The sequence below is a fragment of the Peromyscus californicus genome, unplaced genomic scaffold (genome assembly GCF_007827085.1).
Source record: "Peromyscus californicus insignis strain IS unplaced genomic scaffold, ASM782708v3 Scaffold_5__1_contigs__length_169319896, whole genome shotgun sequence".
NCBI lineage: Eukaryota > Metazoa > Chordata > Mammalia > Rodentia > Cricetidae > Peromyscus > Peromyscus californicus.
In genome coordinates, this window is record NW_026294573.1 from 18,683,377 (window position 1) to 18,702,518 (window position 19,142).

At 50.9% G+C, this 19,142-nt stretch overlaps 1 protein-coding gene across 1 annotated transcript in view; it reads right to left on the minus strand.

The window, feature by feature from the left end:
* The window catches only part of Il22ra1 (interleukin 22 receptor subunit alpha 1), a 30,964-nt gene continuing 11,822 nt past the window's right edge, over positions 1-19,142 (minus strand). The window contains exons 5-7 of the mRNA XM_052718322.1: positions 14,237-14,375; positions 9,611-9,732; positions 1-6,067 (exon numbers count right to left, since the gene is read on the minus strand). Of these exons, the coding sequence (XP_052574282.1) occupies positions 5,114-6,067; positions 9,611-9,732; positions 14,237-14,375 (1,215 nt within the window). The 3' untranslated portion in view covers positions 1-5,113. The remainder of the gene's footprint in view (positions 6,068-9,610; positions 9,733-14,236; positions 14,376-19,142) is intronic.

The window sequence follows — 19,142 nt, forward strand, 5'->3', positions numbered from 1 at the left end:
CAATGTTTTTGAAGTTGGTCTGAAGGCTTTTGATGAACACACACATTCTTAAGCCTGGCACGGTACTGCACACCTGTAATCCCAGTTCTTGGGAGACACAGGCCATGAGTTCATGAGGGCTGCCATGGGTTCAAAGCCGGCCTGATTACATAATGAAAGACAGGCCAACTGGGGTTACATAGCAAGACTCTGTCCCAAATACTGACAACAAAACGTGTATTCTTTGTCTCTCTGTCATCTGTCTGTGTCTGTCCATCTGTCTGTCTCTCTCTCCCAGAGCAATATTGGGAAATTATATTTTCAATGAACTCCTGTCAAAATTTGAGCCTAAATGCCTCCCATAGGCCCATGCGTCTGGATGCCAGGTCCCCATCTGGTGGTGCTGTTTTGGGGGGCATGGGATCTAGCTAGCATAAGTGGGTCTCTTAGAGGGGGCATATATCCTCTTCCTCGCTGCCTTGAGCTCTGTGCTTCCCGATTCAACAAGGCCTGGGCGTCTGTGGTCACCTCATTCCCACCACGAGAGAAGGAGCTGCTGTTGCCTCCAGCACACGCTCCCCGCCATGACAGAACATTTTTTCAGAATCCATGAGCCAAAGAAAAATTTCCTCTTTCTCTTTTTTGAGACAAGGTTTCATGTAGACCAGGCTGGCCTCAAACCTACTACGTAGCTGAGGATGGCCTTGAACAACTTTTCTTCTTCCTCCTCCTCTTTTTGAGACAGTGTCTCACCATGTAGACCAGGCTAGCCTTTAATTCATAGAGATCTGCCTGCCTCGGCCTCCTGAGTGCTGGGATTAAAGGTGGAAGCCATCACACCCAATCAGCATCGAACTTCTGATCCTCCTGCCTCTTCCCCTACATGCCGGGGTCACAGGTATGTGCCGGTGCTAGGGCGTTTGTGAATGTTAAGTAAGCATGCTACCGACTGAGCTGAATCCCCAAGTTTTGTTGTTGTTGGCACAGTGTGTGTGTGAATGTGAGTGTGGTATGTGGTGAATGCACACATGTGGGTGAGTGTGTGAATGTGAGTGTGGTATGTGGTGAATGCACACATGTGGGTGAGTGTGTGAATGTGAGTGTGGTATGTGGTGAATGCACACATGTGGGTGAGTGTGTGAATGTGAGTGTGGTATGTGGTGAATGCACTCATGTGGGTGAGTGTGTGAATGTGAGTGTGGTATGTGGTGAATGCACACATGTGGGTGAGTGTGTGAATGTGAGTGTGGTATGTGGTGAATGCACACATGCGGGTTTTTTTTTGTTTTGTTTTGTTTTTTTGGTTTTTCGAGACAGGGTTTCTCTGTGTAGCTTTGCGCCTTTCCTGGAACTCACTTGGTAGCCCAGGCTGGCCTCGAACTCACAGAGATCCGCCTGGCTCTGCCTCCCGAGTGCTGGGATTAAAGGCGTGCGCCACCACCGCCAGGCCCGCACACATGTGGGTGAGTGTGTGAATGTGAGTGTGGTATGTGGTGAATGCACTCATGTGGGTGAGTGTGTGAATGTGAGTGTGGTATGTGGTGAATGCACTCATGTGGGTGAGTGTGTGAATGTGAGTGTGGTATGTGGTGAATGCACACATGTGGGTGAGTGTGTGAATGTGAGTGTGGTATGTGGTGAATGCACACATGTGGGTGAGTGTGCCCTGCCCACATGTGTGCAGAACACAGAGGATAACATCAACCATCCTGCCCTGTCACTGGCTGTTTACTCCCTTCAGATAGAGTCTGTCCTTGAACCTGGAGCTGGGCTAGCAGCTGGCAAGCCCCAGGGGTCCTTTTCTGCTTCCCTCTCCCGAGGCTGGGTTACCGGTCCACTCCTTTTTTTCCCCATGGGTGCTGGGGATTTGAACTCAGGCTCTCAGGATTGTGCAGCAAATGTTCTTACCTGCTGAGTTATCTAGGTCCCTAACTCTCAGTCCCAAGTTTTGAGACGAGGAAAACTCACTTCTCTGAGCCACATTTTCCTCCTTGGGAAGGATGGGTACCGCAGTGCATCACGGAAGGAAGATTAGCAGGAGGATAGACGGTGGAGACGGAAATCCACTAAGTGACAGGCCGGGCCCTTTCTCCCTCTCACCACAGCTGCTACAGTGAGTTCTCCTCATCCACGCTTTTGCTTTTCCTGGTTTCAGTTACCTTTAGTCAACAATATTACATGGAAATTTCCAGAAATAATTCATAAGTTTAAAACATCTCCCCCTCTTTCGTTTTTATTTTATGTGTATGGATGTTTTGCCTACATGCATGTCTGTGCTCCAGAGGTCAGGGGAGGGGGCTAGATCCCCTGAGACAGGAGTTACAGACAGTTGTGAGCCACCTTGTGGGTGATGGGAATCAGGCCTGGGTCCTCTGAACGAGCAGCCAGTGCTCTTAGCCACTGAGCCCCATAATCTATAAGTTTTATGTGGCCCCTTATTCCAATTGACATGATAAGATGTCATGCCATCCTCTTCCATCTGGCCATAGATGGGCACTATCCTGTGATCTGGTGTATCCACTCTCTATATGCTACACACCCATCGCTCAGTCAGACTGGCTATTGGTAACTAAGTATTGTGTTCAAGTAACTTTTACTGTGCTTCCTACAGCTGCCATTCTATTCTGTGGTTTGGTGTCTCTTCAGGTGCCTAATTTACAAATTAAGATTTATCACAGGCATGTAACACACCAGAGCATCTGCAGGATTTGGAAGCTCCTGTGGTTTCAAGCATCCTCTGGATATGACACTGTTATCTTCATACTTGCAAAACCAGGCAACTACATTCCAAAAAAAAAAAAGAGACAGAAACATGTCATGATGTTTTAAGTAAGTTTACCATTTCGTGTTGGGATGCAGTCACGGCTTTCCTTGGCTGCATGCAGCTTGTGGGTTCCAGCTGGACAGGGGTCTGGGGTCTCCACTTGTCCCCAGAGGATAAGGTTGGGGGAATGCTGTGGTCACTAGTCTTGTACTCCTGGTTCTGCCATTCCTTGTTAGGCAGGCGACTCGGAGACTCACCTTTCTCTGGGTGGGACAGGGCACCACAGGCAGAGCTGAAGACTTTCCAGGTTATGGGGTAGGGTAGGGCTCTCAGAAAAGCTAGGCTCACCTGAGACACTGTGAAACTTTGACAGCCTGCCTTCTAGCAGGATCCAGGCCAGCTATCGACCTGGGATGCCAGGGGAGGAGCGTGTGTAGTGATCCCTCAGAGGGGCCCTCAGAGGGGGGCCATGGGCTCCTCCTTAGACACTCCTGTTTCTCCCTCATTTCTGTTATGGTTGCTACACACATAGTTCTGGGAGCTGGCAGCCAGTTTATGGCCTTCCATAAAAGCGTCTCTGCAGCTCTGGTTGCACTGACCGAGTAAGAACAGGCCTATCATTCGATGACTTTTCACTCTTAAACAAAGTGAAGGCAGTTAACCTTTGGCCGGAGATACTGGGTCAATGACCTTAGAGGGAGGTTAAATATTAATGATATATAGATAAGCGCCCCACCTGTCACTATGTGTCATTAAGGGGGTGAAGTGGGGAAAAAAGGGGGAAACACAGGTGAGCACAGCGGAAGGGCCCGGTGTACTTCTGGAAGGCCACGATGACGCAGATGGAGTGTGGTGCTGTGTCTCAGGAATTTGGGACAAGAAGGTGATGAGGAGGGCACTTATCTCTCAGGAGCCCTTTAGGGGCCCTTCCTTTTCTGTGTTCGGCCAGACTCAGCCCCCCCAGAATTTCAACAGGGCAGAGAGCATCCACTCTTGACACAAAAGACCCTGCATGTGAGGGTGGGCTCCACGGCAGGCCTTTGGATAGGCCTGGGCCTCAGCTTCCTCCTGTAAGGCCCATCTGAGATGGGAGTGGTATAATGGGCATGGCTTCCTGACAGCGGAGAGTAAAGGATGCTTCCTCTTCCTGGGTACAGGCACGGGGTCAGGGGGCCAGGGTGGTATAGAACTGCCACTGTGTCACGAGATGGGGCAGACAGAGGCCTGGGGCTTCCTCCACGCCAAGAAGGCCCTGTGAGATGGCCTCTGTCCAAACAGCTTCCACCCACAGTCTCAAAGAGAAGGCTCCCTGCCATGTGTTGCCTCTGGGCCTGTTTCCAGAAAGCCCTGTAGAGACTCCTCCTGTCTGCCCTAGATAGCTCAGTCCTTGCCTGCAACAGTCTCTGTCCCAGGAGAAAACACCCATGAGCCAACACGCAAGGAAGGAGGCCCTCCTTGTGTTTTCAGACTTAAAAACAAACAAAACAAAAGACCCTCACAGTGGAAGACGGTGGCCGGGTATTGGACCCTGCCACAAAGCACCTCCCAGACATTAATGTCATCTTTGGTACCACCTCCTAAGACCAGTGTGATGATCCCTGTTTCATTGATGAAGGAGCTGAGGTCTGAGCTAGCTAATTCACTTGTTTGATGTCATGCAGACGACAGACATGTGGAGAGGCCGGAATATGAGCCCGGACATGCTGAGGCTCCAAAGTCTTTGGGTTCACGGTCCCACGCCCCGTTGAAATGCTTTTTTTCTGGACCCCTGCCTGCAGAAAAGTTCTGTGCAGCACACCCCTCACCTTATGACGGTCTAACAGGCTATTCCAGGGTGACGCCTCCCACAGAAGAGCAAAGAAGGGGCTTCTGGCAGGGAGTGAGCCCCGAGCCACACTCTGCCCTGAAGTTTTGCCATGGTGCTGCCTCCGGCCTTGGCAGAGTGCCTGTTAGGCTGGGTCTCCTCGCTTCCAATCTGAGCTCCTTCAGAGAAGGCGGATGCCTCACTTTTAGTTAAACTACATTAGGGAGCTGGCCAGGAAGCAAGTGAAGATAGGCAGCCTCTAGCCCCATGTCCTAGGAGCTGAGGGGTAGAGTGGGGTGGGTCTCCAGGAGGTTTCCCTGCATTACCCCACTCCGTCTGTCCTACCTGCCTGGCTCTGTGGCACAGGCCATTTGCACATGCCACTTCTCCGCTAGAGCCCTCACCGTACGCTTGGATCCCCACTTGGGCCCCAAATCTCCCTTTCGCTGGTTCTCGCCAGGGCACCCACCTGGAGCTGGCCTTCAGGAGTTTGTGGCCTAGTGGGTGTGGGGTTGTCAGCCAGGTTGGGCAGGAGGAAGCTCAGGCCTGCTTGCTCTGATCTTCCTTCAGGATTCCCACTGCACAGTCAGGGCCAAGCCTTTGAAAAGAGAGTCCAGTTCTGTGGACTGTTCCAGCTCGGAGGCTGCAACACTGTGGCTCATGGCCTCAGCCTCAGTCCCTGGACCCTCGTCCTTGGGGCACACGAGGGAGTCCAGCAGGCCCCAGGGACTTGGTTCCTGGTTGGAGGGGGAACATGAGAGGGAGTGGGTGTGCAAAGGGAGGGAGACAGGGTGGCCCTCGATCTGGACAGAGGACAGGAGGGAGAGCGCCCCCTTCAGGTACCGTGGTGTCTCTGGCGCTCTGCTGTGCAGTGCATGAAGGTCAGGCCCTCTGTCTGTGCAAAATTCCAGAGGTAGGGGGAGTGACTTTGGTCTTTTTATCTCCTCCTGAGCCAAGGAGGTGACTCCCTGCAGAGAAAAGTCCCCTGGGAGACAGCTTCCAGCAAGAGTGTCTTCCTGAGGCTGACCCTTTGGCACGGGGTGTTTGGGACTGGAGAGGCGCTCAGGAGTGGAGTCTTTGCCAGTGTCCTCCCCACACACAGCGTAGGACGCAGGCCAGCTGTCCAGAATGCCTTGCCCGGTGTGGGTGGAAGGATGGGTCTTCATCACCTGCTGTGGTGAGTAGACTAGAGTTTTGGCATCAGAGGCTACCTGAGGTGCATAGGAAGGGGGCTGGACCTCAGGGACAGCCTTTGGGGCATAGGATGGTGGGGACAATGTCTGCTGAGGTGGTGCTTTGGTGGGCCGGAGGATGGAGACATCTGACTGCCCTATGTAGGTGACCTCAGGCAGGCTGTGCCGCTGTGCAGCTCCAGGTGGCTCCCTGGGCCCAGAGACCACCACCTGGGAGTACTGGATGGGCTGAGCCAGACTGCTGGGGCCACTGAGGTCCAAGACAGGGATCAGAACACGCTCCTGGATGAAGCGTAGCGGCTGGAAGGACAGGACACGCTGGACATTCTGTGGGAAGACAAGAATCCACCTTTTAGGGCATGCTCTGTTTTCTTCCTTCCTTCCTTCCTTCCTTCCTTCCTTCCTTCCTTCTCTCTCTCTCTCTCTCTCTCTCTCTCTCTCTCTCTCTCTCTTTCTCTCTCTCTCTCTCTCTCTCTCTCTCTCTCTCTCTCTCTCTCTCTCTCTCTCTCTCTCATGATCTTGTACATGATGTGTGTGCTCATGGGTGCTTAAGTGTGTGTGCATGCACATGTGTGTGGAAGCCAGAGACTGACACCCAGTATCTCTGGCCATTCTTCATCTTCTATATCAAGGCAGGCCTTGTATAACGTTAGAGGGACCAGCCTTAATACCACACATCCCAGGGGCTCAGGAGAGAGAGCTACTAACGACGAGGACTATTGTCGGGAAATAGAATCTCAGCACACCGAGCTCTTTAACTCCTCTGGAATAACATCCTGTTTACACAGCTTCAGTCCTGCTCTCATGCCCAGCTCCTTTCTTGCCTGATTTCTCTCTCTATATTTATCTACTGCTCCCTCTAAGTTCCATCTTAATTCTCTCGTCTTAGTTCAGCCTCATCTAGGTCCTTCTCATCTCGTTCTTACCCAGCTAGTACTTCCCCATCTGACTCTTCCTCATCTTCCATCTTGTCCACACGTTCTCTCTGGTCAAAATCCTCCTTGTCCCTCTCCGTTCTCCGTCTGTCTCTCCGTTCTCTCAGTTCTCTACGTACCTCCTCAGACCCCCCAAGTCTTACAGGAGTCCAGTTATAAACCCAAGCAATAGCAGACCCCTGGTCGAGCAAGGTCACCAGGCTTGAATTCTTGTGTGGTCCTAAAGGCAGGTAAGAGTTTCCTCAGACAGTGATTGTCAGGCTTCCAGGGTCAAACAGAGGGGTGATAAGAATCACACAGAGGGGCAGTCATTGTTAATTATCATTTGCAACCCAAAAGGGAAGTGACTAATGAATTAACTAAAGGCTAAATTTGGGTAATAGCTAAGAAGAGGGATCTTATGTGCTCACCTATAATCTTAAACGTGATTGGTAGAAAATGTTAAGAATCTATAAGTCGCTAGGTCAATGGGAGAAAATAAAACTGCCTTCTTTTTTCCTGTGGCTCCCATCTGTCCAAGCTATCTGCCGTTTTTTTCTGCAGAGTGGGGAAAGGTGTGTTTGGTCGCTAGTCAACCTGTGTACAGCTAGATGCCTCTGGTGATAGTTAAAGGGAGATCTGGAACTAGAGGTAAGATTTGGGAAAGGAGGTAGTTAAGCTTAATTGGCACATCTGCCAGGCCTTCTCAAACAGGTAGTCTGGATGCTTAAGTCTGTTCTTAGTACAGAGGTATCTCTGATAAGGTACTTTGCTCCGTCTGGGGATTGTCCAGGCTGGATGCTGCCAATGATGATAATAATTACAGGGAGGCTTGAACTGGGGTTCAGGCTGTACATAGCTGTCAGCGCAGGTTATCTAAATATTCCTTTAGTAGAGGGGAAATGGTGCCCAATCAATGATGGAAAAACACACAAGAAACTCACAGCAGGAAACAGCTGATAATCAAAAGCCAAATATCACCAAGGCTCCTTGAGCCTCAGCTTGACCTCTGGAAGGCCCTTGGCTTCTTCCAGGTATTAGCTTTGTTGTAATCAGCTGAAATCCTGCTTTGTATATTTTTGCGGCTTGTAGCAGGCAGGGTATTGATAATGAGCCCAGAGCTCACCAATTTGGTTGGTCTAACTAGCCACCTTGATTTGAGAATCCCGTGTCTCTGCCTCTAGGGCACTGGGTTTATGGGTGGGCGGCCACACCCTCCCAGCATTCATGTGAGTACAGGGATCCTAACAGGTCCTCATGTTTACATGGCAAGTGTTTACCCACTAAGCCAGCTCCATGTTCTGTTTGTGATATAGATAGGCAAGGCCCTCTATGTGGGTTGTCAAGGCACCGAGGTCCATTCAAGATGTACACAATCCATCCCTGCCCACAGAGTTCCCTCCAAATGCACCCAGCCTCTGAGGCAGCTCATGCTAGAGAGGCCAATGCAGAATGATCTTGAGTTTGAGGTCAGCCTGGGCTACATCGTGAGACCATGTTTTGAAAAACCAAACCAAACAAGTAAATGGATGTTGTGACATCTAAGGTCCAGGTTACATCTCTGGTAGAGTAACTTAGGTGATTGACAGCCCAGGAAGTAGATGACCCAGATTTTGGCCTTCCTCAGGGTTGTGGCTTGCATGGCTTTGAGGAACTGAGGTGGAAACGGATGCGGATGTGGGGAGGGCCAGAAGAGGTTGAGAGACACTGGATAGCCAGGACTGTGACACTATGTGAAATGCCCTCTGAGACCTGCAGATGGAGAGAGTTGGCTCCAGAGCCACACTGCTCAGCCTGAGGCTCTGATGGTGACCTTGCTGCTGGAGCCGAGGCCAGGCCCACAGCCACGTGGGGCCGCTGATGAGATGTGTTGACTCCCTAGGGACTTGGTGCTAAAACTAGATGTCAGTATTTGAAATTAGAGATTTCACGTTACAATCTGAAGCCTGGATTCTCATGGGAAAAAAAAAAGTGGCAGTGGATGGCCTCGCTGGGCAAACCTGGGTTGCCCATTTAGGGGCTTTTTATTTAGTTTTGTTGTTGTTGTTTTGAGACAGGGTCTCTCTATGCAGCCTGGCTGTTCTGGAACTTGTTATGTAGACAAGGCTGGCTGTAAACTCACAGAGATCCTCTTGCCTCTGTCTCTTGAGTGCTGGGGTTAAGGATGTGGGCCATCGTGACTGGCTGGTTTTGTTTCTTTGAAGCGGGGTTTTATGTATCCGAGGCTAGTTTTGAACTTGATATGTAGGCAAGGATGACCTTGAGTCCCTCCTGCCTCCCCTTCCTTGAGTGCTAGGATTACAGTGCTGGGGGTGAAACCCAGGGCCTTGTGCGTGCTGGGGAAGCCCTCTGCCAACTGAGCTCTGTCCCCAGCCCTTGTTACACTTTGTGACAGGCTCTTACTCACTCTAGCTAAGGATGAGCTTGAAACCCCCATCCTCCTGCCTCCAACTTCTGAGTGCTGGGATAGCTACCACTCTGCCTGTGTTTTTGATTTATTTCTTCGTTGTTGTTTTTTCATTTTTTTCTGTGTCAGGGGTGGGGGTAGGTTTGTAAGATAAAGTCTCACTGTGCATCTCAGGCTGGCCTGGACCTTGAGCTTTTTCTGTATCCGGGCCCCTTGTCCTGGGATTACCCGACTGTAGCCATACACTGAGCTTTGACTTTCTAGTCAAATAGTGAGGGGTTCTGCAGCCCCATAGAGCCCCACTGCTCAGCCCTTGGTGTTCCCCAGGACCTGTGTTCCCACTTGGCCCCGATGCTTTCAAGGGCACCCCCATTCAATCCCACTGCCCCGATCATACGCCTTCTTCACACCCTGGAACCTGCCAGACCATCTTTACAACCCCAATCTGCTTTGTGGCAGAACTTCACACTGTTCAGGGGCTCCCCTGTCCTCTGGGACTTGGAGGGTCTCCCCAAGATACCCCCCTCTAGCCCCAGGTGGCTGACTCACCAGAGAATTAGGAGGTGCAGGGGGCTTGGTGATGTATTTGTAGCCTAGATAGCAGAGCAAGCCGACGAAGAAGCCCATGGAGAACAGCACAGCACCTGAGAAGGAGTAGGCCCACGTCCGGTCTGCAGGAGAGGACAGAAGGAGGCTGTGTGAGGCTTGGAGGCCTCCGGGCCCCCGTCCTTAGCAAAATCGATGTGACCCTATCAGTCAGGATGAGTTCTTCACCACCTTCAAGGGCAAAATGCATCGCTAGCGATGTAGCTCGGTGGGGAGCGGGCTTGCCTAGCATTCACAAAGCCCTGGACTCAGTAAAGCACTGTGTAAGCAGGGTGCAGACCTGAAATCTCAGCGTCTGGGAGGCAGAGACTGGATCAGATGCTCGAGGCAATCCTTAGGTACAGGGTGAGTTAAGGCTATTCTGGGCTACATGAGACCCTGCCTTAAAAACAAAAGTGGAGCCGGGCGGTGGTGGCGCACGCCTTTAATCCCAGCACTCGGGAGGCAGAGCCAGGCGGATCTCTGTGAGTTCGAGGCCAGCCTGGGCTACCAAGTGAGTTCCAGGAAAGGTGCAAAGCTACACAGAGAAACCCTGTCTCGAAAAACCAAAAAAAAAAAAAAAAAAAAAAAAAAAAAAAAAAACCAAAAGTGGGATCTAAGGAAGGCCTCTTTTCAGGTCTCTTTCCTCAGTGTGGCTCCAAGTCACATAGCTAGGGGTCCCAGATGGCCACTGATGTCCCAGCCCACGCGGCCGGTTCATTCAGACCCCACATCTAGACACTTTCTAGTCACTCTCTGGGCCAATCATCTGTATGCTAGCCAATATCTTCCTTCAGCAGGAGGTGAGCCTGGTCAGGACGCAAGCTCTGTCATAGGCACGGGGACTTCCAAGTGTCTGCTATTCAGAGTTTGGTCTAAAAGGTTCTAGAACATTGGTTCTCAACCTGGGGGTTGGGGTGGGCCACAAACAGGGGTTGCCTAAGACTTCAGAAAAGACCAATATTTACATTACGATTCATAACTAGCAAAATTTTAGTTATGAAGTAGCAACGGAACTAATCTTATGGTGGGGGGGGGTCACCACAGCACGAGGAACTGTAATAAAGTGTCGCAGCTTTAGGAAGTTTGAGAACCACTGGTGTAGAGGGTCCAGACGGCTCTGTCACTCTTGCTAGGGCCTTTTTCATCTCTCTTATATCAGAGGAAGGGCTCCTGGCAGGAGAGCAGTGAGCAGGCTGGGTCCCCCTCCCCACCCCCGCTGGGGTCTGAGGGCCATCTTGCCTCCCTGACAGTGGTCAGAGGGTAGACTGAGGAAGACCTGTCCCCTGTCTCTGGCATTGGCGGAGGACCCTGGGGTGTCGCCAAGCCTCTGAAAAGTGACAGAGTCGGAGTGCTGAGACTTCTGTCTCTGTGCTGCCCCGTTGTCTTGGGATAGGCGCGGAGGGTTCTTGGCGTGATCTCCCCTGTTGTCAGTCGGAGTGGTGCTTGTGAAAGGCTGGAGAGGCAGAGGCTGGTGGAAGCTCCGGTGACCAGCTGTTTACGTGATCTGGGGTCCTGGCCCCTCATTGCCTCCTTCTCTCCACGACCCCCTGTGACCCCAGCTGGCTTCAGTGAGGGAGTCCATTACCAGACGTGGTAGAGATCTCAGAGTCCTAACCTCCAGCCTCCTCTAGTCCAGGGCCTTGGGGGATCTGGGCCAGCCCGAAGTAATGAGCTGGCCCCTGTCACTGTCACTTCTACAGTGAGAAGAATGACATGGACATCTCTGCAATACGCCCCGTGTTAGTGGAAAGCCATCGCTCTTTGTACCAGGGACATGGACATCGCTGGCCTGACAGATTTCCACAGGTCATTTCACCCAGGTGGAGGCAGGGTGAGAAGATAATGATGACAACCTGAAGATGAGGAACAGGGACATTAGAGGTCTGTTTTGCTCTTGAGCTGAGCATCCTTCCTGCCATGCAATCCTCTCTGGTCCAGCATCTTTGGTAATAGTTGCCTGTAGTTATTGAGCTTTACCTGCATGCCCAGGCTCTCCAAGTAAGTCACCAGAACACACAGAAGGATGGGGATGTTCTCCTCTTCTTGGCAACAAGAAGGCCCAGAGAGGTTCAGTGACTTGCCCAAAGTCACACAGCTCCTTGGTGGATGAGTATGACTCCAGAGCGTATCCTCACAGACAATGTACAATTATGCCTCAGTTTCCTCATTTGTGAAATATACAAGGTGAGACAACTTTGACACCCCTTTTCCCTACCAAGATGCTGGGATGCTATTCTGTAACTCCCAGGCATCCTGAGGAAATAAAGAGGGGATTCTGGGATCTGGGGAGAGGGCAAACCTAGACTAAGGTCAAGGGCAGGATGTTCACTCTGGCAGGGTAAGCCTGAGGCAGAAGGGGCTAGCTGTACACTAGATTGTGAGGAGATGGTTAGAGTCAGGCAAAGCTAACTGGGTTCCCTGACCAGCTGTGTAGCCTTGGGGAAGTTACTTAACCTCTCTGAGCCAGAGTTCCTCCTGTGTAAAATGAGGATTATGCTACCACCATTTGGGGTGGGGGAGTGTTTTAAAAATTAAGAAGTATATGCAATCATAAAGCTGAGAGAAGAGTGCATAAAGCATCTGGCATGTTGGCCACGGAGTCGTTCGTAACAGCAGGAAGCTTGTAACATACTTCGTTCTTTAAGGAGAAAGAATCTGAGGTCCACGGGCAAGAAACACCCGAGAAAAGCAAGCTTCAGCTGAAAGCAGCGTTGCTCTCAGGTGAAAGTGTGCCTGTCATCTCAGGAGGCTAGAGGCTAGCCTGGGCTACAGCGGGAGACCCTGTTTTAAAACATAACAAAAAAGCCAAACCCAAACAAGACCTAGTGTGGTATTGCAAGCCAGCTCACGTGGGGTCAAGCCCCCAGGAGGGTGGATGAGGAGTGGTGCTGTGGGATGGTCTGTATGTCAAGTGTGTTGCTGATTGGTCAATAAATAAATCACTGATTGGCCAGTGGCCAGGCAGGAAGTGTAGGCGGGACAAGGAGGAGAATAAAGCTGGGAAGTGGAAGGCTGAGTCAGAGAGACACTGCCAGCCGCCACGATGACAAACAGCATGTGAAGATGCCGGTAAGCCACGAGCCATGTGGCAAGGTATAGATTAATGGAAATGGATTAATTTAAGCTGTAAGAACAGTTAGCAAGAAGCCTGCCACGGCCATACAGTTTGAAACCAATATAAGTGTCTGTGTTTACTTGGTCGGGTCTGAGCAGCTGTGGGACTGGCGGGTGACAGAGATTTGTCCTGACTGTAGGCCAGGTAGGAAAACTCGAGCTACAGAGTGGCCCGTCCGCTGTCCAGAAGGAGGGTGGGGTGGGGTGCCTGGGGACAGGTGACACATATCCCATGAGGTTGGGGTGAAGGTCAAAGATCACATTATACACGCCCCAGCTTGGCACCCGCAAAGTGGTTTCTGTTCCGAGCCTCCTGCTTGCCAGGTTCTATTCTAGTGCCCTCACGAAGGAAGGGCATGCCCTGTCATGTCGGCCAGGGCTGGCTGCCCTCCAGCTGCGTCTCCTGCCGGATAATGCTCTGGGATTCAGGCAGAGAAGCTAGTCTCGTGCAGGTTCTGATGGGCTGAGTTTCCAGACAAAGCTGAGGACAGGGACCATTTTTCAAGCAGTGCCATGTACTGCTGTGCAGTTCTCAAACTGAGTTCTGAGGGAGACTACCGTTGGCAGAAGTCACCTGAACACGACAGTTCGGGTGGACCCCCACGCTCACAGACATCCCCACCGACTGACATCACTGTCCTGCTCTAGCTGGACATCACGACTAGTATCACGACTCTTCTAACTTGCTTGGGAACATGAGCCTACCCAAAGAGCAGGTGCTCCGCAGCTTTTCATAGTTTACTTCCCGTAGTTGGGGACGGAACCCCAAACCTTGCCTGCACTCTGCTACTGAGCCATAGCCCGAGTCCCCAAAATGTGCTAGAGGAAGGGGCCATGCCACTATCTCCCCAAGTAGATGACTCAAAACTATCTGTACAGTAACAGTAACAGTGCTTAGAACAGAGTCTCTGGAATTGGGCCTCATTCCATCATTCTTGTGTGACCTTGGGTAAATTATGTAACCACTCTGAACCTGAGTTTCCTCTTCTGTAGAATGAGGGTGATTGAAGTACCCCTCCCCCGCCCCCCAAGACTGTGCGGGAGTCATGGTTCATAGTGACTAGTCCCTGGTCCGCTTAGCAGACATTTGAGCTATCATTATCACCATTGTGGTTCATTGGCTTTGAAGGTATTGAGGATTATTTTATCCTCTCTGTCCCACCCCTGCACACCTCCTCCCCTAGTATATGCTCCTTGAGTTGATAATGCATATGTTTGCTTTGCCAGAGTTTACACAAAGCTGGCCAGAGGAAAGAAATTCAGGCGTTGGCTGAGGGCGGTGATTAAACATTCACTAAGTGAACCCATTAGACAACTCAGCTATGGATAAACAAAGATCAATCTTAATACGACACCACCAGTCTCTAAGGGTTCTCAGAGGCATGCTGAGCATCCCCTTGGTTACAGGGAGGAAGGAATGAGGTTAAGCTGGGCACCCAGGAATCCTCCCCCGACGACCTCAGTTGAACTCACCAGGCAGCGTCCTCACTTGGCACACATAGGGGGCGCTCTCCTTGGACCACATTGGAGCCAGAATTGTGATGTACCCGAGGAACTGTGTGTCGGGGGTCAGACCCAGGAACTCATATTCTCTCTGTTTGCCTTCAAGGTGCTGAAATGGACAGAGGACCCAGTGTGACTCACACACACACACACACACACACACACACACACACACACACACCCATACACATGTACAAAACACGCCTCTTCACCACACTGACTAAGATGACCCCCCCTCAGCCTGCCTGACCGGGCAGCTCAGCTGGTGGCCTTTCACTCTGCTCCATCTTCTTTTATCATTTCTCAGAGAACCTGGTCTGTCATATTGCGGCGCCTACAGATACCAGCTGCTGCGGTGACAGCATGATTGCCACCGCCATCCCTGCCCCGCCCCTGCCCGCTCCATCATCAACCCCGCCCCCACTCTCTGTTCCTCCCCCCCCCCTCCTGCCCTGCTCTCCCCAGCCTGGGCTCTGCCGTGGCCCCTGGCTGGTCACTCACCTCTGCCGTGGCCCCTGTTCACTGTCACATTCATCTTGGTGCCACCGTGATCTTTTTTTTTTTTTTTTTTTTTTGGTTTTTCAAGGCAGGGTTTCTCTGTGTAGCTTTGCGCCTTTTCCTGGAACTCACTTGGTAGCCCAGGCTGGCCTCGAACTCACAGAGATCCGCCTGCCTCTGCCTCCCGAGTGCTGGGATTAAAGGCGTGCGCCACCACCGCCCGGCCACCGTGATCTTTCTAAAAGCTACTCCAGAGCCTCAGCTGCTTGGCCCGTATCCACAAGGCAACGACATCCTAGTCAAACCCCATCTACAGCGCCCCCCCAAAGCTCTGGGCATGCAGGGCCCTGGGCCGCTGGTGAACCCCTGACTTGAGTAAGCTGGGGTTCATTTCCGTCTGCTGTCCTGCTGCTGTAACCACTTGTGGTGCCCCAGGTTTCTCTAGCTCCCCTACCTTGGATCCCCCCAGCTTGCCTGCCTGGTGCCGCCCTTGGGGGGCTCCTGTCACTCTGTGGCTAGGTCACCTGTGTCGGCCCCTCTGTGCCACACAGGATGAACTCTTCACCCATCTTTATCTCTGTCTGGTCACTTAATGATCTTGTCTGGACCTGTGGCCTCTACGGTCACTGATGCGTGTCTCTGAAGGGTTTCTGATGGACAAAACAAACCCCTTCTGGGTGGCACCAGGCAGGCACTCCCACACTACATGTTCCCAGACCCCACCCTTAACACTGCTTCCTGTCCTCAAATTCTCTTTATAACTTCTAACTTTCCTCACCTTGGAGACCCAAACTTAACTTGTCCTCTGTGGTTAACGCCTTCCCTTAAAGGAGCAGGACTCCTTTTTTTTGACTTTTTCGGCCATGCTTTCTCTTTCCTGGACACATGAGCCAAGGTTTAAGGCCCTGCGCTGGTTGATGGGGGAGGGGCCTGGCCTGGTGGGGACAGGGATGTCTGCATGAAGTGGGTGGAATATGTGGCTTTATTTTATAAATTGCTCTTTTGTGGGGCTCATACAGCAAATATCCTGTGGTACAAGTCTGGGGCAGTCATCACGGCACCGCAAACCCTTCCCAAGCTTTCCCTGCCTCTGTCTTGGCTTAGCATGTCACCCTCTGGCTCCCCACCTTGCGCTCTTCTGTTCACATGTCTGATCACTTTTCACTCTGATTCTAGGGATTTAACAACTATTACTGACATGTCTATGACACTCTGACTGCTTGCCATGAGCTGTCCAACATGGACTCAGGTTTTGACTGCTTGGTTTCCAGATGGGTGCAATATTTTGAGAGGTTCTGGAAACTTCAGGAGGCAGGACCTGGGTGGAGGAAGTAGGTCAAGGGTCAAGGGGTGGGTCCTTGGAGATATTATGTCCCTGACCCTGCTTTCATATTTATTTATTTATTTAAAATTAGATGTGTGTGTGTGTGTGTGTGTGTATGTATTCGCGCGTGCGCGCACACACACCTGAGTGCAGTGCCTTTGGAAGCCAGGATCCCCTGGAACTGGAGTTACCAGCAGTTGTGAGTCACCTGACTGGGAACTGAACTCAGGACCTCTGCAAGAGCAGGCCACACTCTTAACCACTGAGCCATCTCTCCAGCCCTCCTCCCCTCCCCTCCTGTCCCTTCCCCTCCCCTCAATTTGCTTTCTATTTTCTGTGTATGAAAAGCCTTCTCTGCCATATATTCCTCCACCATGAATTCTGCCCGAGTACACGGTACCAGCAACCACACACTGAGTCCTCTGCAACCGTGAGCCCAAGAGCCAACTCTTCCCTTTAAGTTGTCCTGCTGGGTACTTTGGTCATGGCAATGAAAAGCAATTAATAAAATGACCAAAATGGAAAAAAAAAAAAAAAAGAGCTGTCTCAAGGTGCCGGGCAGTGAACCACAGAGGGGTGAGGGAGGGTCAACAGCAACCGAACTTTTAATGCCTTTTATCCGGAAGGCAGATTCCAACCTGCACTCTGTGGGGTGGCTGAAGCCTAGAGGCCGTGTCACTTTGCCAGAATAACCAGAGGACAGTTTGGGGTGATCCCAGTGACTGGAAAGGTGGGGGCAAATCTGAGATGGGAACACTCTGTGGAGGAGGCCCAGGTCTCTGTGTGAACTCAGCCCTACCCCTGGATGCCTTCACATACACACTGCATGCGTGAGGCAGCCTCCAAGCCTAGATGAAATAAAGACTGAGTGGAGACGTCAGAGAGTGGAGTTTAGCCAAGTTAACGCAAAAACACCCCAGGAAGTCGAGCACGGTGGCAGTCGGGAGGCAGAGATAGGACAGCTGCCAGTTTGAGGCCAACCTTAGCTACACGATCAGTTCCAGGTTAGCCTGGGCTACAGCGGGAGACTTTGTTACATCAAACAAACGAACAAACAACAACCCCCCAAAAGAACAAAAAGTAATCTACACCCCTTGGAGGTGTTAACACAATCCAGAGTCACTTCAATGCGGCATTCATAATATTCAGGATACTGTGACCCCAGTGTGACCAGAATGTTGGACTTAACACACAACACTTTTGAATCAGCTGTCAAATTGTGTTCAAGGAAGTAAAAGAAAATATGTTCATAATGAATAAATGAGGGTAGGTGAGATGACTCAGCAGATAAAGATGCTTGTTGCTAAGCTTGGGGATCTGAGTTCAATCCCCGGGACCCACCTGGAGGAAGGAGAGCACTGACTCCTGCATGTCCTCTGACCTCCACACTCGTGCCCTGGCACCTGTGCCCCTTTACACACGCACAAAGTGCAGCGAGTAAAGAAATCTCAAAGCCGGGCGGTGGTGGTGCACACCTTTAATCCCAGTACTCGAGAGGCAGAGGCAGGCGGATCTCTGTGAGTTCGAGGCCAGCCTGGGCTACCAAGTGAGTTCCAGGACAGGGACCAAAATTACACAGAGAAACCCTGTCTCGAAAAAAGAAAGAAAGAAATCTCAGTAGTGTCTGGTAAATAGAAATATTGGAAACCAGAACTGAACAATATCTTATTTTAAAAAAGTGCAGAGTGGCCTTAACAACGGTTTGGGAAGGAGAGAAGACAGAAGCCTGAAGACAAATGGACAGGATGAATCGCAGTAAGTCGGAGGGATGGTGGTGCCCCTCTGTGGTGTGCTGAAAACCTCGGACTCTACCTTAAGAGGGTGACTTTAGGTCTGGGCATGTGGCCAGGTGCTCACCTAGCATCTGAAAGGCTCTGAGTTCTAGTCCACACGTTACAAAAATGGTGAGGAAAGAATGTGTTTTTATGGCATATGAGTCGCCTGTCAGTGAAAAAGGCCTGCGGGGTGCCTCAGTGGGTAAAGACGCTTGCCGCCAAGGATGAGGGCCTGAGTTCAAACCTGAGTGGTGGAAGGAGAGAATCAGCTCCTGCAAGACGGCCTCTGACCTCTCCACACATGCGCCGTGACACATGCATGCCCCTACATGGGCATACATGCACAAAATAAACCCCGAAAGGGAAGCTGTCAGGATATTGTCTGCAAAGATGTATTTTAAATATAAAGACACAGGCTAAAGGTGAATGGTTATAGAAAGGCACCAGGGCTGGATAGATAGTCAGACATTAAAGGCTACAGTTGAAAACCCAAACTCCAAGAGTTAGGTTCCTGAGACCCACATCAGAGTCCATCTTTCCAGCTTCTCTTTTGGGGCCTGAAGAGATGGCTCAGTGGTTAAGAGCATCCGAGAATTTTGCAGGATCCAGGTTCAGTTCTCAACACCTATATAATTGCTTACAACCATCCATAACTCCAGTTCCAGGGGATCTGATGCCTTCTTCTGACCTCTGGGGGCACCAAGCATGCATGTGATACACATTAAATAAACCTTTAAATATATATGTATGTATCTGCCATACACACTATAAGGAGACCGGAGTAGCAATATCCATGTCAGATAAAGTGGAGACAAGGAGACAAAAAGGGATGTCATCGTGACTAGAGGCCAACTTATCAGGGAGATGTGAGAAATCATGCATGCATGTGTTTCATAAGAGTTTCAAAATGCATGACAGAAAAATGCACAGAACTAAAGGGAGATAAATAAACTCATACGCCTAGCTGAAGAGTCCAGTACTCTTATTAGCTAAAAAAACAATACAGGCACTCCACTCCCCCCCCCCCCCCCCCGTCAGAAAAGATACAGATGGGAGAGCTCCATTGGGCTCCACTATCTAGTTGGTGTTTGCAGAGCACACTGCCCTACACCTCCAAACACACTTACTCTCTTTAGAAGCCAAGCAGATGGCAGGCCATAAAACAAACCTTCATGAGTTTTTTTAAAAAAAAAAAGACTAATTCAGATAGAGCAGGCTCACGGACCACAGGCCAAATTAAATTAGAAATCAGGAATCATAAAATCTTTAGTCCAACCCA